Raw genomic sequence first — 25,562 nt, forward strand, 5'->3', positions numbered from 1 at the left:
CAGGCAAGTTCATGTAGCGTTTTGCTAGTGGCGCAACAAAAAGTTGACTTCTGATCATAAAATACTGCAACGCTGACATGCCATTACTTTCAAGTTTTCAGTATTTTTTCGTATTACGAAAACATGCACGGTACAAAATTCAAGATATTGATTTACGTTTCCAAGTGTAGTCCAAAATGACTACAACTACATGTATATTAATTCAGGATTGTTCTAAGAAAGGTACACTTCACTTTACAATAAAACCGTTATATTGGAACAAATCGCGGATGTTCGGTCACCTGTCTAAGTCTACAGCTAGATCACCTGTCTAGGTTTACAGCCAGATATGCAAGTGAACAGACATCATCGTATACGGATGTGTCTGACACCGAGGTATTGCTGCTCACCCCGCTAAACAGGAAAAGTCGAAGCTTCTACATCACAGTAAAGACTATCACGAAGTGCTTGACCAAATCATGCTAGACGCTCGGTTTCTGATTGCATCCCTTTGTAGCAAGCAAGCTGGAAGTGACGGAAGTTATGCATGCAACAAAATTGTATATAGACGATAAGTTAATTGCGGTGGAACTGAAGATTGGATCCGTTCGTGCAAATCACATCAAATCTGCTAACTTGACATCTAAATCGGGATAATCAAATCCGTTGACGTGCCCTCAACGACTACGCGCTAACTGGCGCAGTTGTTTGTGTCTGTTTGGGCGGTTCAATCTATAGAGAGTGAAACATTGCGTGACTAACATCTCACAATAGATTCAATCTTTCGTCAAACAATAGAGGAACACGTCGCCTTTTGTTCCGTTTCCAAGCTCTGTTACAAATTGCACCGACCAACTGGCTGGGTTTCAGTTGGCTTGCAATCCAGTGGACGAGCAAGACGTGTCGTGTTTCAACTGAAGCTTCATCAGTCATGGCTTCTATGATTCTAATCACACTGCTGTTAGTCAGCGTTTCGGTTCAAGCTAAAGATTCTGCAGGTAGAAATCTACATTGCATATTCTTGCATGAACTTAGTTGCATGTGCATGTTTAGATCGATATCGAAGCTACAATGCTTAGTCGATCGCGATTTTACACTTTACAGAAACAGAGCTTGAAAAGCTGACCAGCGACATCAAAAGCGAGTACGAAATAGAGAGAGAAATAATCGAAGAAGATCGGAAACATGTAACCCATTCCGACGACGAAGACGACGAGGAAGCAACAGGCGCGTACCAAGTTCAACGACTCAACTCTACTGAGCGAGATCTCTTAGAAAAGGCCTTGAGAAACATAACAGAAGAGCTTAGAACACTGGAAGATCAAACAACAGGGAAACAACCCGACTCTAGCGCTGAAGAGTATCAACATTATGTCAACTCATCTGGAGGCTTTAAATCTTTGGATGATGTTAGCAGAAGAAGGCTGGAGATGAAACTAAGCATAAACATTTTAACGGCTATCAAAATCGTTGATGATGAAATCGTCAACAAAGAACTAGGGTTGTCTATGGAGATCAGACAGAAACGATCTTTGGAGCGCAATTCGTTGCTGGCGGCTATCGACAAAGAGTTGGAGACCGGAAGCAAAATATTAGGACTTCACAAAGACAGAGAAGAACAAGAGAAGTCTCGCGCTAAACGAGGTAAAGACAATGCTATAAAAATATTTATATTGCACGATACTACATGTGTTAATATTTTACATTTTAAGGCGTTCTAGAACTATTGGCTAGAAGAACCTGCTCGCACAGAGAAAATTTTGTATCATCAGTATACCACAAAGCAAAAAACCTCGGTAAAACAGTTCAGGTGGGAGTAAATGGCAAGATTGGCATTTACTTCACGGCTTCTGCAAACGTTGCACACACGTACGGACCTAGAGGAGAGTTTGGCTGCGCAGCGAAAACGTGTACCGGTTGGTCGACAGACATTGGCATTTCGGTGGGAACAATGGCGGGCTATTATAACTACTTCAGTGACGTCAATGGAGGATCTGTCGCTAAATTGTATACGGTTTCATTTATTCTCTCTTACACATACGGTACCATTGAAAATCTCAGTGGCAGAAAAATTGGAACTCTGTCTAGAGTAGGTTTGGGTTTCAGCTTCACACTTTTTTCGTATGCCAGAATGTCCTGCGACTGCATCATGACAACACCCGATTGCTCTCGTAAGGCACCAAATATCAGTACACTGATGTATACGTTAGCTCATAAGTATTAAACAAACATTTCTAGGAACTACCATATCATATCAGGAAAAATATTCTAAATCTTGTGGCTGGTGGGGATGGAGTCGTTGCGCGCGATACAGGTTCGATATACATTTCTGCTTCTTGTGTAGCTATAAACGCACTCATGTCTTCCATCGTCAATTTTTAGGACAGCCTACAGGTACCATCACTACTGTTAGGGAGCAGATTTGAGCTCGCGGCAGTTTGATGAAGAGAGTGACTTGCTGAAGCTTGAGTAGTTAGCAGTTTGACACGCGTTAGTTTGCTGTGACTGGTTGACGATAGACTGGATGCTCGGCTGGCTGCCGTTGTAATTGTTGGTTTTTTCTTTTTTGTTGTTTGGTTGTTGTTGTTGTTGGAGCTAAAGCTAAATACAGGTTTGGATTTAGTCCACATTCGGGTGTTCCGCGTCGATCTCTCATAGTAAGGCTGCATGGGTTACAGTATAACTTGTGTGTAAGTCGAGCCTGACAGGAGCTCTGTAGCTACCGTCTGCAAGCGTCCGTTGACCGTCATTTAGCTACAGTAAATATGTTGACGCATTTTGTTGTGACGGTACTCTGCTTTGGCGTCAGAACTCAGGACTATAGTTAGAATATAGATACCAAGCTAGACTCGAGCTATTGTTAGCATTGTAGTTAAAAACGCATCAACCTACAGCAACGTCAACCAGAAGTAAAAGATTTTTCTACAGATCAGCGAACGTTACTCCTTGATTCATGTGGTCTAGATGCAACAAAGGTCTAGTCAGTATCGTTGTGGGACACTTTGCTTGCCTAGAGACGTGCAAGTCCCACACCATGGCCGTCGATCTACAGTACAAAACTGCGTGCCGTTGCTCTAATTAGTATAGACGTGATCTAAACGGCCTAACCGAATCCTAGGAATTTTGCTAGTCAGGTATACAGGTTGCACATAGTCAGATTCCTCAACTTTTTGCCCCAAATCGTGAGACTATTTTTTAAACGACCACGTCCATTAAGCATGAAGTAGGCGTGGTCAACAGATAACGTGTTGAGCTTGCCTTACGTTTGTCTGCGCCAAAGCTTTGCCTCGAACTTCCAAATGTTACTGTTACAGTAGGTAGATACACTGGATGCGGCAGATACAAGTTCCCCCGCCCCAGACGCAGTGTCGATTGCAGTCGCGGATGCGCTGCCATCACCCCTACGTCTGTCCCGGTACCGCCTTTCTGGGCGAAAGTAAGTATGTATCAATTTCTTCAGCGATTGTCATACTGATGTTGTTAGTCAGAAACTGAGCTTTGGATTGGACTTTGACGTTGTTCTAGTCTACTTACTTGTCGATATTGCGATAGGCCGCTGTCAAGCGTTAGTAAGAGATTGCAGATACGTTAGACAGCCTAGCGGTAAAATGGCAGATTAGAAATGGCACTTGCAGTGCATCATACGCCTTTGAATGCGTACACAGGCTCTCAGTTGAGGCTGCAATGCGTCAGATGCCTCTATTGCAATGCATTGGACAGCCGCCTACGTACCGCATGCACCCTAACTAACGAAGATCCCACGCAACAGTCGTTTCCTGTAATCTACTACGCCGACAAAGTACACGTGTAACTGACACTAATCATTTCCTTAGAAAAATGACCGCAAGGGGCGGTACCAGACCAGACGTAGTGGTGATGGCCCTGCATCCTGGGCTGCAATCCACACTACGTCTGGGGCGAGGCTAGATACAAGCAGAGCCGAGCCGAGCCGTCTAGACAATCCGCTATGTGTACAGAACGACGGAGCTACCGAGTCTGCGCATAGAGACTGTCACGGTAGGATTGTCGGGAGAAACGACTGGCAATCGTGATTGGGCGCAAACGGTCAGATCATGGATCGTAAGTCTTAGGTCGAAATCGTGAGAGTTGAGAGGTCTGCGTAGTGTACAGCGAACAGCAGATCTCGCTTCACGTGCGCTAACGGTATCCGAGCGCCCGACGTTTCTTGCAGCTGATGTGAAACGTCATTTCTTCAAACGGAAGTTGCTCTAGGGCGATGCAGAAATGAAAAATCATGGAATTGCAGTGTGTAGGTATACTGTGTGGCATCTAGTTGTTATAATTCTTGTGTAACCTTCGTTTCTTTGTTTGTGAAGGCCCCCAAAGAGGACAAGGTGGGTGAAATGTATGAGGTCAGACAAGGAAGGTGTACACGCTCAGAGACAGACGCAAAAGAGTCATAACGAGCGTAAAATTAGTGACTTACAAGACTACGACATGGTAAGAAAATAACGTTGCAAACAATTAATAATTAATTTAAATAATAGTAGATGCCAATTTATTAAGTTAAATAAGTTTGATGAAGAGGGTGTATGATTTTTATTACTGAAAAGAGTGAGGAAAGCTTTCGTATTTTCGTGAATAGTACCCCTTGAGCCACTATTTTTTCATTATTGAGCATGGGGCAGTATCACATGAGCAAGTCATACTCCTGGTCTGTTGAATACGTTAGATCTTCATTGTCACTCGTTGGTTCCACCTCGGCGTATAATTCATCTCTACCGTACACATTGATAGACGTGCATGCATATAACTGGGTTTGAATACTACTCCAGTTGAGCACTAATTGAGAATGCGGCATTATTATTTCATATAGGCTCACCATGAGACACAACTTGAGCATTGGGCGCTATTTGTAGAAATATGGCAATTTGATTAGGACCATGGCACAAATAGTGCCTTTAATTAAATTTTCTGTCATTTGAGGCTACAAGACTTCATCTGTTGAGATCTAAACTGAGCAAGTCACAACAAAAGCATTGACTGCGCGCTGCTTATCCTCAAGGTAGAAATGATAATCTCATCTTTAATTAATTAATGCTGTTGAACTGTTAGGTCAGTTCGGTACATATACACAATCTAAGGTTACAAACACTGACCATCAAACATATTTTTGAAGGACTGGTTGCACAACTACTGAATCAGATGGCGATATTAGTATGAGGACGACAAATGAATTTAATTAATTAACATAGAAACTGGATCAGATCTCAAAATTGTGAAGAAATGTAAATCTAAAATTCTATTTCCTGATTATCAATAATCTATATTATACCATGGTCACGTGAGGTGTTTTGGTTAATATTGCACTTTCCCCTATTATATAAATGTTACGTTACCATGATAGAAATTATTTATTGTATGATTAGCATGCTACTGCACAAGTCAGATAGAACGCTAATCATACCATAACCTGTACTGATAATTGTTGCATTATAAGATCTTTAATATATTGTACTGTATTGGATTTTATACTGCGGCATTTGGTCAAGAAGGTTATATATAACTTACACGTTGGTGTGCTCTACACCATCTTGAATGAAAGCTGACAGTAATCTGTATATCTCTGTGTTTCTTTATCTCTATGTATTTCACTTGAGCACTGTGAGGCACAGAAATACAAGAACATCTATTTGTTTAACATCACTGTTTTTTGTTCTTGTTGTTTATATATATTGATGTAATTTTGTGTTTTGTATAAACTGATACAGTAGTCAGCTGCACTTGTTAGCATTAATAATTAATTAACATAAGGCTACTGTATGCAAAAAAATTTGTCTGAGGACAAGTAAGGAGTGTGTTTAAATAATAGTGCCATTGTATTTTATGTATATGATTATGTTACTGGTAACGACTGTACGATATGTAGGCAAACGTCCAATCACGAAGCGGGATTGGCGCCACGTGATGTCACGTAAATTAGTAGGGCATTCCCGGATAACCTTTATTGTTTTTCATCGTCATATGTTCTGTCTGCTAAGTCAGTGTGCGTGTTGGCAAATTTTATTATATCCCGTATCACGCGCACACAGCAGAGTACCAAATTGTGAAAATATAAAACTGAATTCATAGGCGGAGTCAAAATTTGCATAATCGACGACTTCAAACTTGTTTATCCTAACGTAACAGTCGTTCGAAGCGATGCAATAGCTATTAGTTCATACAAAACATAAAACAGCAGTAAATCTCGAAACCCGATTATCAGTATACACATACTACTACAAACATGGCGGATATCATTGTCATACTACTGAGTCTGCGAGACCACCGTTGCTCACCGTTCTTACCTCTCCGTCGTTCCCCTTCTCTTTCTGTACGACTTCGTGTGCTTGCTCTACAGTGCGCTAGTCATCTCGACTAGCCTCTTCGTCTTTGACGTCCTCTAGAAGAGCTCCCGTAGTAGTTCCAGGTCTGCTTCTCAGATCTCGCAACACGGATTGTCTACCCGACGAGGTACGAGTACTAGACCGGTCTTGGTGAACACTGATGTGCCCTTCGCTACTTCCTGATCGAAAGAGGGCTTGGGAAAGTTGACGACGGGCGCTTGAAACGATCCGTCGCTCGCCACAGAGCCACGTGTTGTTGTCTGAGTAGAGAAGCGTTACAGTGGTTGGTAGGAAGTATTGGAGGTTCGCGAGAAACCGATGCCAAAGGCTGAAGCGTAGGAAGGAAGTATATTGGAAACACTAGTGAACCGAGCCGGAGTACGTACCGACCCGGACGCGCCCGAACCTGCCGCAGGCGTCTGGGGAATAGGAACGACGTCGTTCTTGTCAGGTATCCGCGCCATGTTCTGATGTCGTTTCGAAGGAGCGGCTTGTCGGCACCGTCTACTTGATCGGACTGCGATCCGGGCATCTGGTTCACACTAGTCTGCCGACTTCGGATCAAGAGCGACGCCCGACGCTTCTTCTCGCCCAACGTGCGGCACTCTTTAATATGTACGTCGACCCAGTCCCTTCTCTGGCAGTCCGGACTGCAATACCCTCGAGACTGGCATTCTCCGCATTCAAAGTGCGCAATACCTCCGCACACGCAGAAATGAAGACGCGTCGAATCGTTCTCATTTAGATCGACTTTGCAGACGAATACTTCGTCGCCCTCGTACACGACTCGTACAAACTGCATCGTCTCGTCTTCCGGCTCCACCTCCTTGAGATGTCTGGTGAGGAAGTAGAACGGTTGATCTTTAAAATTGTCGACAAACTCGTCGATCAGAACATTCCGAAGTTCTCTCAGACGGATCGTCTTTAGAACTCTCACGACGCACAGTTGTCGTCTGTCGCCCATTCTGTCCACATTGACGACCTGCATTGGCTCCTTACCGTGGACCTCGAAGACATACTCTTCTCTGTCTCCGCCGGCTACCAGCTCGAAATGTTCGGGAACGACGGTCATTTTCGCAATTCTTTGTTTCCTGTAATAACAGAAATACAAAAGCACTACGACCGTCTAGCCAAAGGCTGCCACAACAGCTGGTATCCATTCGGGTGTTCCACCGGATAGTTCATGCGTTTTTCCTGTAGGCTGAATTGCTGGGTAGATAGCATCGATGCCTGTTGCGTTGTTTTCGATCGCGTCGATCGCGGCCGCGATTGCGTCGTCGTAGGCAAAGCCGTTGTCACGTCGGGGCTAGGAATTGGCGGGAGTGTCGTTATTTCCGAAGGAATGAGGGGTATGTGTATGACGGTGAATTCGGATAGGTGACGATAGCGGCACCTGACAGTGATGACATCCGACTTTTTTATCGGGACGGGAATCAGATCGTCGTCCGAAATCCAATCCGTGTTGTTAAATCCGTTGTACCCTTCCATTGGTCTATAGACGCACACCATGGCATCTTCCTCAGTGACGTCATCGACAGTAACGTTGAAGTCCAATGTGATCGGATAAGAGAGGTTCGAGGACTTCTTTATCTCACCCAAGTCCAAATCAGCTGGAGACACGGATACGATGGGTGTGGCCAAGCCAACCAATGAAATATTTGCGTTGCGAAATTTTATCAAATGGCTACCTCAGTTTCGTCGCGGATAGAAATTGCTGTCGAAGGATCGACTTTGGTCGTCGTTTCGAGTCCGTGCCAATCGACCGACTGGGAACCAATAAGAATGCAGACTCCTTGACACTCTCGTCTGTTGCACGGCCATCGAACATACTCGTCTCTCAGCTGACGGTCAAAATCAATGCGTGCAAACGACGTCAAGTGAGTACCCGGGTCGGCATAAACGGCGCTCATTATTGCGCCGTCGTCCAATGGGACTACCGTGCGTTCTTCTCCGTATAAGACCGTCTTACGCAGATATAGGCCCAACCGTTCCAACGTCTCGTAATCCATGGCCGCAGATCCGACCGGATGCGCTTGCAGTTTGAAGACGTTCGTCGATAAACGGGCGAGAGTCGCCACGTCTGTAGTAGAGAGTCTTGTTGTCAAGATTTTGGTCGGGAAAAGAAGTATTGATTCCGTTGTTGCTCACTTGTTAACTGTCGACTGAACGGGTTCAGCAACAAAGTGATCGACGACCTCTCTTGTGACCGAGAGAATTTCCGTGAGAACAGAGTCATAACCAAGAAAATCTGCGTCCGAAATAACGCAGGCTTAACTTGCAAATCTCCGGATCCGCCGACTTCTGTGACGGTTACTCTTGTAGCCACCTCTAGCAGACGAGCTTTACGCAACATCTGCGAGTCTACGGGCGGCATCTCTTGTCTGTAGACATTAAGAATGATCTCAGCCGCTTTCGGTCTTAACTCTGTGTTAGCATATGACGTGTTGACGAGCGTTTGGCGTAGTGAGCTGGCTATGTGCGCCAAGCCTTCGCACCACTCGCCTAAACGTATTAACGCATCCGCATTGTTCAGAATCGATGCCGTTGCTTCCGACGAGCTCGAACGTGCTGGATAAACAACAACTGTTGTTCTAATCTCTGCACGAGCTCCATGTTGATCGAAAACCTGTACAACGACGGACAATTCTCTTTGTGCTAGCACCCTGAGGTAGAGCCGTCTTGAGTATGCTCCCGCTCTCTTTACCACTCAACCAATACACTTGTTCATCGACAAACGCCACTCCAAATTGATAACTTAAAGGTAAGTCTGTCGCAACGTCCGCCAAACCTTCCACTTCAATTGAAAAGATAGTATCCAACGCATACCTCCGCTCAGGCCGAGCGACCAATCTCCCCGAACTGGGGGGCTTTTCTACTGCAACGTCAATCGTTGCACGACCGAAACCGTCAGCAGTGTCTACGGTCAACCCGAAATCTGTACGTCAAGCCAAACGTCAGAGAACCTGGTTTTATGACCAAATTGACCTGACTTATTGCGTTTGTAAATACAACCACGTCTCGCGCGATGTCCGTTTTATTGACTTCGTACTGACTGAAATCTGACATCGTCCACTTCACTTCGGATGCAGCAGACAAGTCGACGTACCCGTAACCCGCCATGCGTTGCAAGTCCCACTTCGTCGTCACGACAGGCAAATAAGACAACACGGTGGCGCGAATCGAGAGCTTCTCGTGCGGAGAGATGAAACGGTGTACAGGCCAGATCGTGACAACAGGCACCGTGAAGTTAGAAATCGTGATTTCAACTGCAATCGAGTCGCTTCTATCGTCCTTTCTGACAACAACCGTGAAGACGTAGGTACTTCCAGCAGCGAAGCGAGAAGCGTCGATGTCAACGAATTCTTCCCGAGGAATGTCGATGGGTCGCCTATGTGGATCGTAATCGTCGTAACATACCGTTTGTCGCCTTAGACAAATCCATTCGAATTCGGCGTTGACTCGACTCTCGGCGAAATCGATAGAATGCGACGCGTCAAGAGTGAACGTGGAATTGCGACTGACGATGCGATTCCCTCCGAGAATGACGGCTCTGATCGGAGCGACGACAGTGCGGACCGCCGTCGAGGCTGTCGACGAGGCATTCTCAGAGCTGACGGTTAAACGTAAATCATATCGAATACCGGGTTGAAGAGTGTGAGGAGGGATGACAAACGTAGCCTTCGCGCTCTCTTGAAGATTGATTGTTTGGTCGTCGACTCCTCGCTGTGTGGACGGTATGAGAATACACGCCACGAGAAAATCAGGAAAGACACGTTGCTACATTCAGACAGTCGAACGTTTCCTTGAAAGACTGCCATCTTGGATAATTCCAGCACTTGCTCGGAGAGTCCCATGATTGACACGACGGGAGAATCAGCCTCAGAATTAGTGAGAGGAACTTGAGTTAAATTGCTAGTCTCGCCTACCACGTTCGACACTTGCAGTTCCAGATAGTACTGAACTCCTACTACAAACAGTTCGGAATTTAACGCAATCGTAGCTGAGAAGCGGCCAAACGATGCTAGTTGTCGTTGAAGTTCCAAGAAATGTGAAGTGCTGCTGTCTTCGGTTGCCAAGGCCCAGATATAGTCCAAGTGTCTATACCCCGATTTGTAAAAAAGCAGACCGTCCGCTGTGTAGTGACCACACGCAGGCATAACATTACTTGCTTGGATGACAGAAACGGGGATCAGTTTTTGTGCTAAGGACAAAAGCATAGCAGACGCGTTAGTTGCGTTATAAGAGTATGTCTCTCCTAGAGTCCATATGTCGTCATCCTTCACGGTGACAACCGATCCTGGAGACACCGTCGCCGTCGATCCCAACAGCACAACAACGGCCTTCCGTTCGTAAGTTTGAAACGAGCAAGTCGATGTCGATCCGCTCAACAGATAATAACTCGCATCATCCCAGATGTCCAGGCAAGTAAAGTCTGATCGGTTGGATGTTTCTATAGCTCGGTCCCAGACAACGACATGTGTCGTGACGTCGTCGGAAAAAGTGACGTTGACATTTCTGGGGCGCTCGCAAAGTACGTGAAGTGGCGGAAGCTGGAATCAAGAACACCCGACTGCTGACCGTCAAGCGACTGAGCAATTGTTACACGACATGATGACTTAAACGCAGGCAGGAAGCACTGGTATTCTGAAACATTCACAAATGTCGCATCAACGGAAATAAGCCCGTTTGCTCTGATAAACTCGGCAGGCACGTTACAGTCACCAAATTCGGACAGTAAACACTGCGCCGGTTCTGAATCGAACAAGTTGTCGCCAAGGAGTCTGACGACCGTGGTGTGTCCTATGATTCCCGCTGTGGGTGAGATGTCATCGATTCGAGTGTTGGCTGTGTCGTCGTATGTAAACGTGGTATGAATGCACTCCTTTGTGAACTTGCCCGTTCCCACGGCGACTTTCAGACAAAACTGAAATACGCGTTGAGCGAATACTGTGCTGGCGGGTGTCGTACAAACAATAGTTTGGTGGTCGATCAGTTGAGCAATGCCCTACCATTGCTGCTTAGGAGACTCCAATTTACATTGCGCGTGGATCGTGTCTCCACGACTATCTCGCAAAGCACCGCCACACGTATCAGTAAACTCTGACGGCATATTCGACATGAAGGTAAAACCGGCTCCCTTGACTGTTATCTTTGTTCCTCCCTTCGACGGTCCGCGATTCGTTTCGATAGACGTGATTTTGAAGCAGCTGCAGTCGTTGCCTCCGTAGACTCCGCAGTTGTCCGATTCGTTTTGGCTTTCTTGGACTCCGTCACATCCTTCACATGTCGTGCCGTTTCCGCCGCAAGTACCAGAGACGTCTTCGATAGAAGTGCCAGAACCACTGTATGCTGCACTACACTCTCCGCATTCATCAATGACAGCGTTGCCAAAGGAAGTGCCTGCACAATCGCGATAGTCTAGTGGTGCCACCGACGACTCCTGGCAGAGACCGCAATAGGGATCCTACGCGTAGTGAAAGTCGCAGCTTCCTCTGCAATCCATACGCTGGGTAAATACTATACCGGTTGTTCCATCGACGCAGTCCCCACACTCGTCCATAACAGCCAGGCCGTTGCATACACCGTTGCAATCGACGTCGGCATTGTACGCTTTGCCTGTAGATCCTTCTGAGCAGACGTTGCAGTGATCCATTACCTCTGTACCGTAACATTCTCCTGAACAATCGACTGCTGCTGTGTTTATTCCATCGCAATCACTGCAATTGTCTTCTTTGTTCCGCGAAAAGGGAACAAAGTCATAGACGAGACATTCGGATGCTGACGCTTCGCAGCTGTCGCATGGATCTGTTTAGACATTTGAGCCCACAACGTTGTTGCACCCGCCGCAAGACGAGCCGTTGTCGCCGCATACACAACATGCATCAAATTGTATGCCCGAATTCAGATTCCATCGCAACGCACTCTAACAGCCTGAGCCCGTGCAGCTTCAAAACTAAATATTTTACGAGAAACGACGGTTGAATTTGGGACAATACCGAACTGGTCGGTGTTTACATTGATGTCGCCAGCTCGTCCACCTTTAGACTCATCCCATTCCTTGAACGACATCTCTCGGATTTGATCACACAGTGACTGTTGAGCCAACGGAGTTTGTGCATGCTTCTAGCACTTCAAAGGAGACTGCTTCGGGGGCCTTCAAAGGCTTCAAATTTTGAACTCAGAAACTAAAGAGCAAGTTATTAGAGATATAACAACTATTTCTGTGAGCCGGGAAGTTATCTAAAGATCCTTGCCGGAAAGTCATCACTACATCTGCCAGAAGAAGACTCCTGAGAAGCGAGAGCAAGAGAGCGAGAGCTAGAGAGAGAGTGAGCTATAGACTAGTTATGCTTGTTGAAACACCAACAAGTGTTTTCCTTGAATTCAGTTGCCGGAAGTAGCTTTCTGCTGTAGAATAGAAGCGGAAGCATTCTGAGGTCGTCACGAGAAAATGTTGATGATACTTGGGCCAATCGATCTGCCGTCTAACCTGCCTCAGCAAACACTTGGAACGATAGAGAATCAGTCACGAGCTAGCGCTAGAGCAATAAACAGTACTAATTCAACGTCCGGTGTTCAAGTCACCATTGATTGGCATGTGTTATTCAAAAGTAGGAATGCAATTGTTCTAGAAAGTCTGATGTATCGTTTATGTGACATCACATTTTATCAACAGCAGTATATACAATCTTTACTTAAGATCAATGACTGAGCAGTTCACTGCTCTCTGTGTATACTTCTGCTCGCTCACTTGCTGAGGTTTATCGGAAAAAGAAAGTGTTCATAAATGTGGGAGAAATAGAAACGAAAGAAGGAAGCATTAATTGACCTGAATTGTATCAAAGGTGATGTACAATATTGAGTGCTGCATGAGTCTAATCGTTGGGATGTTCATTTCCTTGCTTTCTGTTCTCCTTGACTAACAGGTTGCATGCAGGAATGAAAATTATGTAAGGAATTAACGGATTACATAATTAACAATTGCAGTCAGACGCTAAGGCGTAGACGTAAGAGCCAAGAGGCCATGCCCATTCAATAATTTTACTGCTGCAATTCATTACCCTCATATACATTGTAGAGCATAGTTGCGTTGTACAAGGTGGTCTACAATGTCCGTTTAGCACACGCAAACTTCCAAACACCTATACCCAGAGTGAGAACCTTCCCTAACACCTTATGACAAGCAGCCAAAGTACCTGGTATTTGAGAGCGCTCTTTTGGCTCTAATCAAGATCCACGAGAATTGCAGAACCGTCGCCACCTGCTAATTCACTTTTAAAAAACGTCATATTGAACCAAACCACCAAATGTCCAACCAACTGTCTGCTAAGTCTGGCTAGATCTGAAGGCGAACAGGCATCACAATATGGTTCTATCAGGTGCAAACTTATTGTTGGCTGATGTGGCAAACAGGAAATGCGGGCGATTCGCCAATTCACTGCAGAATTAAGTGCACTAAAGTATGATCAACGCCTAGTTTCTTAGTGTATGACTTCTTATAGCAAGTAGGGTAACGCTGCCCGATAATTATGCATATGGCAATGTAGCAGAATAATGCGTCAATTCCGGTTTAGCGGCGGATGTCATACGTAGTCTCAATCTTGTAGCTTGACATTTGACACGAAAGAATAAAATCTGCTAGTATGGCAAACCATCTTTGCAAGAATGATCGCTTGAAAGTGTAACACGCGCACGCACACACACACACACACACACACACACACACACACACACCAGTCCACACACACACACACACACACACACACACACACACACACACACACACACACGCACACACACACACAGTCCACACACGCACGCACACATACCAGTCCACACACTCGCGCGCACACACACACACACACACACACACACACACACACACACACACACACACACACACACACACACACACATACACACACACGCACACATACACACACACCAGTCCACACAGGCACAGACACACATACACACACACACACACACACACACACACACACACAAACACACACACACACACACACACTCAGACACACACATAAACACACACACACACACACACACACACACACACACACACACACACACACACACACACACACACACACACAAACACACACCAACACGCACACACACACACACACGCACAAACACACCAACACACACACACACACACACACACACACACAAACAAACAAACAAACACACACACACACACACACATACGCACACAAACACACACATACACACACACATCGTTTTACCTCGTAGTTTCATTTCATCCTCTCATTGTCTCGTAGTGTAACGCTTCATCTGTGTGAAATAGGACGATGAGATAAAAATGTAAGACAATATTGGATATGAAAATGTATTGTGACGCCATGAGATGAGGCAAACAGAAGAGCGCTGTTTGCTTTTAGTTTTGTTTGTTTGTTAGTGTGTGTATGAGTGCGTGCGTGATTGGACAAGCACACGAACCTGTGTACACGATGTACCAACCTCAATGAGTGCACGCCCTAAATGTTTATTAACTGTATAAGATGATGCGTTGAAGAGAGAGTCTCAAATTTCCTCCCCCGAGGATTATGCAATGTATATGCATCAATTTGCCTAACGCAATTTGACACATCCTGTACTTCATGACAACTGCTGCAAGACTAGTTGTGATAGGCCGCTGTCAAGCGTTGGTAAGAGATTGCAGCTACGTTAGAGAGCGTAGCGGTGAAATGGCAGATTAGAAATGGCACTTGCAGTGCATCCTACGCCTTTGAATGCGTACACAGGTTCTCAGTTGAAGCTGCAATGCGTCAGATGCCTCTATTGCAATGCATTGGACTGCTGCCTACGTACTGCATGCACCCTAACTAACGCAGATCCCACGCAACAGTCGTTTCCTGTAATCTACTACGCCGACAAAGTACACTTGTAACTGACACTAATCATTTCCTTAGGGACATGACCGCAAGGGGCGGTACCAGACCAGACGCAGTGGTGATGGCGCTGCATCCGTGGCTGCAATCCACATTACGTCTGGGGCGAGGCTAGATACAAGCAGATCCGAGACGAGCCGTCTAGACAATCCGCTATGTGTACAGGACGACGGAGCTACCGAGTCTGCGCAAAGCGACTGTCACGGTAGGATTGTCGGGAGAAACGACTGGCAATCGTGATTGGGCGCAAACGGTCAGATCGTGAATCGTGAGTCTCACGACGAAATCGTGAGAGTTGAAAGGTCTGCGTAGTGTACAGCTAACAGCAGATCTCGCTTCACGTTCGCTATCGGTACCCCTCGAGCCCCCGACGTTTCTCGCAGCTGATGTGAAACGTCATTCCAATCAAACGGAAGTTGCTCTACGGCGATGCAAAAATAAAAAATCATGGAATTGCAGTGTGTAGGTATACTGTGTGGCATCTAGTTGTTATAATTCTTGTGTAACCCTCGTTTCTTTGTTTGTGAAGGCCCCAAAAGAGGACAAGTTGGGTGAAATATGACGTCAGACAAAGAAGGTGTACACGCTCAGAGACAGGCGCAAAAGAGTCAGAACGAGCGTAAAAGCAGTGACTTACAAAACAACGACATGGTAAGAAAATAACGTTGCAAACTGTTAATAATTAATTAAATTAATAGTAGATACCAATTTATTAAGTTAAATAAGTTTAATTATAATGGTGTATAATTTTTATTACTGAAAAGAGTGAGGAAAGCTTTCGTATTTTCGTAAATAGTACCCCATGAATCACCAATTTTTCATTATTGAGCATGGGGCAGTATCACATGAGTACGGTCATACTCCTGATCTGTTGGATACGTTAGATCTTCATTGTCACTCGTTGGTTCCACCTGGGCGTTCATTTAATCTCAACCGTACACATTGATAGACGTGCATGCATATAACTGGGTTTGAATACTACCCCAGTTGAGCACTAATCGAGAATGCGGCATTATTATTTCATATGGGCTCACCATGGGACACAACTTGAGCATTGGGCGCTATTTGTAGAAATATGGCAATTTGATTAGGACCATGGCACAAATAGTGCCTTTAATTAAATTTTCTGTCATTTGAGGCTACAAGACTTCATCTGTTGAGATCTAAACTGAGCAAGTCACAACAAAAGCATTGACTGCGCGCTGCTTATCCTCAAGGTAGAAATGATAATCTCATCTTTAATTAATTAATGCTGTTGAACTGTTAGGTCAGTTCGGTACATATACACAATCTAAGGTTACAAACACTGACCATCAAACATATTTAGAAGGACTGGTTGCACAACTACTGAATCAGATGGCGATATTAGTATGAGGACGGTAAATGAATTTAATTAATTGACATAGAAACTGGATCAGATCTCAGAATTGTGAAGAAATGTAAATCTGAAATTCAATTTCCTGATTATCAATAATCTATATTATACCATGGTAACGTGACGTTTTTGGGTTAATATTGCACTTTCACTTATTATATAAATGTCACGTGACCATGATATAAATTATTTATTGTATGATTAGCATGCTACTGGACAAGTCAGATAGAACGCGAATCATACCATAACCTGTACTAATAATTGTTGCATTATAAGATCCTTTACATATTGAACTGTATTGAATTTTATACTGCTCCATTTGGTCAAGACAGTTATATAAAACTTACATTGGTGTGCTCTACACCATCTTGAATGAAAGCTGACAGTAAGCTGTATATCTCTGTGTTTCTTTATCTCTCTGTATTTCATTTGAGCACTGTGAGGTACAGATATACAAGAACATCTATTCGTTTAATACCACTGTTGTTTTGATTTTGTTGTTTTTTATATTGATGTAATTTTTTTGTATAAACTGATGCAGTAGTCAGCTGCACTTGTTAGCATTAATAATTAATAAACACAAGGCTACTGTATGCAAAACAATTGTGTGAGGACAAGTAAGGAGAGCGTTTAAATAATAGTGCCTTTGTAATTTATGTATATGATTATGTTACTGGTAACGACTGTACGGTATGTAGGCAAACGTCCAATCACGAAGCGGGATTGGCGCCACTTGATGTCACGTGAATTAGTAGGGAAATTCCAGGATAACCTTTATTGTTTTTCATCGTCATATGTTCTGTCTGCTAAGTCAGTGTGCGTGTAGGCAAATTTTATGATATCCCGTATCAAGCGCACACAGCAGAGTAACAAATTGTGAAAATATAAAAAGTAATTCATAGACGGAGTCAAAATTTACATAATCGACGACTTCAAACTTGTTTATCCTAATGTAACAGTCGTTCAAAGCGATACAATAACTATTAGTTCATACAAAACATAAGAAAGTAGTAAATCTCGAAACCCGATTATCAGTATACACATACTACTGCAAACATGACGGATGTCATTGTCATACTACTGAGTCTGCGAGACCACCGTTGCTCGCCGTTCTTACTTATTCGGCGTTCCCCTTCTCTTTCTGTACGACTTCGTGTGCTTGCTCTACAGTGCGCTCATCATCTCGACTAGCCTCTTCTTCTTTGACGTCCTCTAGAAGAGCTCCCGTAGTAGTTCCAGGTCTACTTCTCAGATCTCGCGACACGGATTGTCTACCCGACGAAGTACGAGTACTAGACCCGGTCATAGTAAACACTGGTGTGCCCTCAGGTACTTCCTGAAAGAAAGAGGGCTTGGGAAAGTTGGCGACGGGCGCTTGAAACGATCCGTCGCTCGCCACATAGCCACGTGTTGTTGTCTGAGTAGCGAAGCGTTTCAGTGGTTGGTAGGAAGTATTGGAGGTTCGCGAGGAACCGATGCCAAGGGCTGCAGCGTAGGAAGGAGGTATATTGGAAACACTAGTGAACCGAGCCGGAGTACGTACCGACCCGGACTCGCCTGAACCTGCCGCAGGCGTCTGGCGAATAGGAACGGACGTCGTTCTTGTCAGGTATCCGCGCCATGTTCTGATGTCGTTTCGAAGGAGCGGCTTCCCGGCACCGTCTACTTGATCGGACTCCGACCCGGGCATCTGGTTCACGCTAGTCTGCCGACTTCGGATCAAGAGCGACGCCCGACGCTTCTTCTCGCCCAACGTGCGACACTCTTTAATATGTACGTTGACCCAGTCCCTTCTCTGGCAGTCCGGACTGCAATACCCTCGAGACTGGCATTCTGCGCATTCAAAGTGCGCAATACCTCCGCACACGCAGAAATGAAGACGCGTCGAATCGTTCTCATTTAGATCGACTTTGTGGACGAATATTTCGTCGCCTTCGTACACGACTCGTACAAACTGCATCGTCTCGTCTTCTGGCTCCACCACCTTGAGATGTCTCGTGAGGAAGTAGAACGGGTTGATCTTTAAAATCGTCGACAAGCTCGTCGATCAGAACATTCCGAAGTTCTCTCAGACGGATCGTCTTTAGAACTCTCACGACGCACAATTGTCGCCTGTCGCCCGTGACGACCTGCATTGGCTCCTTACCATCGACCTCTTTGACGCCATACTCTTCTCTGTCTCCGCCGGCTACCAGCTCGAACTTTCCGGCACGACGGTCATTTTTGCGATCCGTCGTTTTCTGTAATAACAAAAATACCAAAGGACCACGACCGTCAATACGAAGGCCACAATCACGATCGCAACGGCAGCTATCCATCTGGGTGTTCCACCCGATGCGTCATGTTTTTTTCCCTGTAGGCTCGACGTGTTGGGAGGATGGCGTCGATGCCTGTTGCGTTGTTGTCGATCGCGTCGATCGCGGCCGCGATAGCTTCGTCGTAGGCAAAACCGTTGTCACGTCGGGGCTAGGAGTGGACGGGAGTGTTGTTATTTCCGGAGGTAGGAGAGGTATGTGTATGGCCACGAATTGGGATGGGTGAGGATAGCGGCATCTGACAGTGATGACATCCGACTTTGTGATCGAGACGGGAATCAAATCGTTGTCCGAAATCTAATCCGTATTGTTATATCCGTTTTACCCTTCCATTGGTCTATAGACGCACGCCATGGCATCTTCCTCAGTGACGTCATCGACAGTAACGTTGAAGTCCATTGTGATCGGATAGGAGAGGTTCTAGGGCTTCTTTATCTTACCCGAATCTGAATCAGCTAAAGACACGGATACAATGGGTGTGGCCAAGCGAACCAAAGAAATATATGTGTTGTGAAATTTTATCAAAATGGCTTCCGCAGTTTCGTTACGGATGGATATTGCTTTCGAAGGATCGAATTTGGTCGTCGTTTCGAGTTCGTGCCAATCGACAGACTGGGATCCAATAAGAATGCAGACTCCTTGACACTCTCCTCCGCTGCACTGTCATCGAACATACTTGTCTCTCAGCTGACGGCCAAAATCAATGTGTGCGAACGACGTCACGTGACTACCCGGGACGACTTAAACGGCGCTCATCATTGCGCCGTTGTCCAATGGGACTACCGTGCGTTCCTCTCCGTATAAGATCGTCTTACACAGATATAGGCCCAACCGTTCCAACGTCTCGTAAACCATGGCCGCAGTTTCGACCGAATGCGCTTGCAGTTTGAAGACGTTGGTCGATAGACGGGCGAGAGTCGCCACGTATGTAGTAGAGAGTCTTGTTGTGATGATTTCGGTTCGGAAAAGAAGTATTGATTCCGTCGTTGCTCGCTTGCTAACTGTCGACTAAACGGGTTCGGCAACAAAGTGATCGACAACCTCTCTTGTAACCGAGAGTATTTCCGTGAGAACAGAATCATAACCAAGAAAATCAGCGTACGAAATAAACGCAGGCTCAACCTGCAAATCTCCGGATCCGCCGACTTCCGTGACGGTTTCTATTGTAGCCACCTCTAGCAGACGAGCTATACGCAACATCTGCGAGTCTACGGCGGCATCTCTTTTCTGTAGACATTAAGAATGATCTCAGCTGCTTTCTGTCTTAACTCTGTGTTAGCATATGACGCGTTGACGAGCGTTTGGCTTAGTGAGCTGGCTAAGTGCGCCAAGCCTTCGGGCCACTCGCCTAAACGTATTAACGCATCCGCATTGTTGACAAAGACATCCGCATCAGAATCGATGCCGTTGCTTCCGACGAGCTCGAACGCCCTGGATAAACAACAACTGTTGTTCTACTCTCTGCACGAGCTCCATTTTGATCGAAAACCTGTACAACGACAGTCAATTTACTCTTTTTGCTAGCACCCTGAGAAAGAGCCGTCTTGAGTATGCTCCCGCTCTCTTTAGCACTCAACCAATACACTTGCTCATCGACAAACGCTACTCCAAATTGATAACTTAAAGGTAAGTCTGTCGCAACGTCCGCCCAACCTACCGCTTCAATTGAAAAGATAGAATCCAACGCATACCCCCGCTGTGGCCGAGCGACCAATCTCCCCGAACTGGGGGGCTTTTCTACTGCAACGTCAATCGTTGCGCGACCGAAAACGTCCACAGTTTCTGCGGTCATCCAAAATCTGTACGTCAAGCCAAACGTCAGAGAACCTGTTTTTATGACCAAATTGACCTGACTTATTGCGTTTGTAAATACAACCACGTCTCTTGCGATGTCCGTTCTATTGACTATTCAGACAGTCGAACATTTCCTTAGAAGACTGCCATCTTGGATACTTCCAGCAGTTGCTCGGAGAGTCCCATGATTGACACGACGGGAGAATCAGCCTCAGCCGTAGTGAGAGAAACTCGTGTTAAATTGCTAGTCTCGCCTACCACGTTCGACACTTGCAGTTCCAGATAGTACTGAACTTTTACTACAAACAGTTCGGAATTTAACGCAATCGTAGCTTAGAAGCGGCCAAACGCTGTCGTTGAAGTTCCAAGAAATGTGAAGTGCTGCTGTCTTCGGTTGCCAAGCCCCAGATATACTCCAAGTCTCTATATCCTGAGTTGTAAGAAAGCAGACCGTCCGCTGTGTAGTGACCACATGCAGGCACAACATTGCTTGCTTGCATGACAGAAACAAGGATCAGTTTTTGTGCTAAGGACGAATCCATAGCAGACGCGTTAGTTGCGTTATAAGAGTATGTCTCTCCTAGAGTCCATATGACGTCATCCTTCACGGTGACAACCGATCCTGGAGACACCGTCGCCGTCGATCCCAACAACACAACAACGGCCCTCCGTTCGTATGTTTGAAACGAGCACGTCGATGTCTACCCGCCCAACAGATAGTAACTCGCATCATCCCAGATGTCCCGGCAAGTAAAGTCTGATCGATTGCCCATCTCTATAACTCGATCCCAGACAACGACAAATGTCGTAACGTCGTCGGAAAAAGTGACGTTGACAATTTCTGGGGCGCTCGCAAAGTACGTGAAGTGGCGGAAGCTCGTATAAAAGACACCCGACTGCTAAACGTCAAGCGAAAGTGCGATTTTTACACGACATGACGACTTTAACGCAGGCAGGAAGCACTGGTATTCTGAAACATTCACAAACGTCGCATCAACGGAAATAAACCCGTCTGCTCTGATAAACTCGGCAGGCACGTTACAGTCACCAAAATCGGACAGCAAACACTACGACGGTTCTGAATCGAACAGGTTGTCGCCAAGGAGTCTGACGACCGTGGTGTGTCCTATGATTCCCGCTGTGGGTGAGATGTCATCGATTCGAGTGTTGGCTGTGTCGTCGTATGTAAACGTGGTATGAATACACTCCTTTGTGAACTTGCCCGTTCCCACGGCGACTTTCAGACAAAACTGAAATACGCGTTGAGCGAATACTGTGCTGTCGGGTGTCGTACAAACAATAGCTCGGTGGTTGATCAGTTGAGCAATGCCCTGCCATATCTGCTTAGGAGACTCCAGTTTGCACTGCACGTGTATCGTGTCTCCACGACTATCTCGTAAAGCAGCGCCACAAGCATCAGTAAACTTCGACGGCATATTTGACATAAAGGTAAAACCGGCTCCCTTGACTGTTATCTTTGTTCCTCCTTTCGGCGGTCCGCAATTCGGTTCGATAGACGTGATTTTGAAGCAGCTGCAGTCGTTGCATTGGCAGACTCCGCAGTTGTCCGATTTGTATCGCCTTTGCTTGGACTCCGTCACATCCTGCGCATGTCGTGCCATTCCGCCGCAAATACCACAGACGTCTTCGATAGAAGTGCCAGAAGCGCTGTATGCTGCACTACACTCTCCGCATTGGTCAATGACAGCGTTCCCAAAGCAAGTGTCAGCACAATCGCGATAGTCTAGCGGTGTCACCGACGACTCCTGGCAGAAGCGGCAATATGGATCCTTCGCGTAGCGACCGTCGCAGCTTCCTCTGCAATTCATACGCTGATTAAACATTCTACCGGTTGTTCCATTGACGCAGTCTCCACACTCGTCTATAACAGCCTGACCATTGCATACACCGTTGCAATCGACGTCGGCATTGTACGCTTTGCCTGTAGATCCTTCTGAGCAGACGCTGCAGTGATCCATTACCTCTGTACCGTAACATTCTCCGAAACAATCTACTGGTGCTGTGTTTCTTCCATCGGAATCACTGCAATTGTCTTCTTTGTTCCGCGAAAAGGGAACAAATGCACAGCCGAAACACTCGGATGTCGACGCTCAGCTACCGTCGCACGGATCTCTTTGAACATTTGAGCCCACAACGTTGTTGCAGCCTGCACAAGACGAACCGTTGCCGCCGCATACACAACATGCATGAAATTGCATGCCCGAATTCAGAATTCCATTGCAACTCACTCTAACAGCCTGAGCCCGTGCAGCATCTAAACTAAATATTTTGCGAGAAACAACGGTTGAATTTGTGACAATAGCGTAGGTCGGTGTTTACATTGATGTCGCCAGGTCGTCCACCATTAGACTCATCCCATGCCTTGTACGACATCTCTGGAATTTGATCACACAGAGACTGTTGGGTCAACGGAGTTTGCGCGTGCCTCCAGCGCTTCAAAGAAGACTGCTTCGATTAGCTTCAACTACTTCAAAAGTTTGAACTCAGAAAATAAAGAGCAAGTTATTAGAGATATACCAACTATTTCTGTGAGCCAGAAAGTTATCTAAATATCTTGGTCGGAAATTCATCACCACATCTGCCAAAAGAAGACTCCTGAGAAGCGAGAGCAAGAGAGCGAAAGCTAGAGAGAGTGTGAGCTATAAAGTAGTTATGCGTTTTGAAACACCAACACGTGTTTTCCTTGAATTCAGTTGCCGGAAGTAGCTTTCTGCTGTAGAAGAGAAGCGGAAGCGTTCTGAGATCGTCACGAGAAAATATTGATGATACTTGAGCCAATCAATCTGCCGTCTAACCTTCCGCAGCAAACACTTGGAACGATAGAGAATCAGTCACGAGCTAGCGCTAGAGCAATAAACAGTACCAATTCAAGGTCCGCTGTTCAAGCCACCCTTGGCATGTGTTATTCAAAAGTAGGAATGCAATTGTTCTAGAAAGTCTGATATATCGTTTATGTGACATCACATTTTATCAATATCAGTATATACAGTCTTTATTTGAAATCAATGACTGAGCATTTCACTGCTCTCTGTGTATACTTCTGCTCGCTCACTTTCTGAGTTTTATTGGAAAATGGAAGTGTTTATGAAGGTGGGAGAAATAGAAACGGAAGAAGGAAGCAATTTTTGACGGCAATTCTATCAAAGGTGATGTACAATATTGAGTGCTGCATGAGTCTAGTCGTTGGGATGTTCATTTCCTGGCATGAAAATTATGTAAGTAATTAACAGGTTACATAATTAACAATTGCAGTCAGACGCTAAGCCGTAGACGTAATTGCCAAGAGGCCGCGCCCCTTCAATAATTTTCCTGCTTCAATTCATTACCCTCATATGCATTGTTGAGCATAGTTGCGATGTACAAGGTGGTCTACACTGTCTGTTTAGCACACGCAAAACCTATACCAGAGTGAGAACCTCCCTTAACACCTTATGACAAGCAGCCAAAGTACCTGGTATTTGAGAGCGCTCTTTTGGCTCTAATCAAGATCCCGAGAATTGCGAAGCCGTCGTCACCTGCTAATTCACTTTACAAAACGTCATATTGAACCAAACCACCAAATTTCCAGCCAACTGTCTGCTAAGTCTGGCTAGATATGAAGGCGAGCAGGCATTACAATATGGTTCTATCAGGTGCAAACATATTGTTGGCTGACGTGGCAAACAGGAAATGCGGGCGCTTCGCCAATTCACTGCAGAATGAAGTGCACTAAAGTATGATCAACGCCTAGTTTCTTAGTGCATGACTTCTTATAACAAGTAGGGTAACGCTGCCCGATAATTATGGATATGACAATGTAGCAGGTTAATGCGTCGATTCCGGTGTAGCGGCGGATGTCATACTTAGTCCCATCTTGCAGCTTGACATTTGACACGAAAGAATCAAATCTGCTAGTATGGCAAGCCATCTTTGTAAGAATGAGCGGTTGAAAGAGAAACACGCGCACGCATACACACACACACACACGCACACACACACACACACACACACGCACACACACACACACACACACACACACACACACACACACACACATCGTCTCGTAGTGTAACGCTTCATCTGTGTGAAATATGACGACGTGATGAAAATATAAGACAATATTAGATTTGAAAATGTACTGTGTCGCCATGAGATGAGACAAAGACAAGAACGCTGTTTGCTTTAGTTTTGTTTGTTTGTGAGTGTGTGTATGTGTGCGTGCGTGATCGGACAAGCGCACGAACCAGTGTACACGGTGTACCAACCTCAATGGGTGCACGCCCTAAGTGTTTATCAACTGTATAAGATGATGTGTTGAAGAGAGAGTTTCTCATTTCCTCCCCCGAGTCCTGTGCAATGTATATGCAGCAATTTTCCCAACGTAATTTGACACCTCCTGTGCTTCATGACAACTATTGCAAGACTACCACTGGAAACTGATTTCCTACTTTTGACATTGTAGAGTAGATGGTATCCCACATCTTTGTACCATGGCTATAGAGAAATGCACTCGGAGTCCCATCTCTAGATTATAATACCTATATCCATACGGAACGTCTGATGCTTTGTATCCGCACTGTGTGTTGTTTCATGTTGTCACGTAGTACTGCTGGTAAACCCTCGGGTTCTGTACAGTATATGAGCTCCGGATGCCTAAGACTACATTTCCGATCTTGAAATCTGCTGTTTCTAAGTTGACACTACACGAGGCAGAGAAAATGTTTCTGGCAATTTCATGTAGCGTTTTGCTAGTAGCGCAACAAAACGTTGACTTCTGATCATAAATTACTGCAACGATGACATTCCCTTACTTTCAAGT

General features: G+C 45.5%; 1 protein-coding gene across 1 annotated transcript; it reads left to right on the forward strand.

Annotated features, from left to right (window-relative positions):
* The first annotated feature begins 854 nt into the window (after window positions 1–854).
* LOC134181280 (uncharacterized) lies at window positions 855–2,606 on the forward strand. Its single transcript, XM_062648526.1, has 5 exons — window positions 855–977; window positions 1,084–1,623; window positions 1,692–2,150; window positions 2,218–2,293; window positions 2,362–2,606. The coding sequence occupies exons 1-5, from the start codon at window positions 911–913 to the stop codon at window positions 2,390–2,392; spliced, it is 1,173 nt and encodes a 390-aa protein (XP_062504510.1). The 5' UTR covers window positions 855–910; the 3' UTR covers window positions 2,393–2,606.
* Window positions 2,607–25,562: the final 22,956 nt, after the last annotated feature.

The sequence above is a fragment of the Corticium candelabrum genome, chromosome 6 (assembly GCF_963422355.1).
Source record: "Corticium candelabrum chromosome 6, ooCorCand1.1, whole genome shotgun sequence".
In the NCBI taxonomy this organism is placed as follows: domain Eukaryota; kingdom Metazoa; phylum Porifera; class Homoscleromorpha; order Homosclerophorida; family Plakinidae; genus Corticium; species Corticium candelabrum.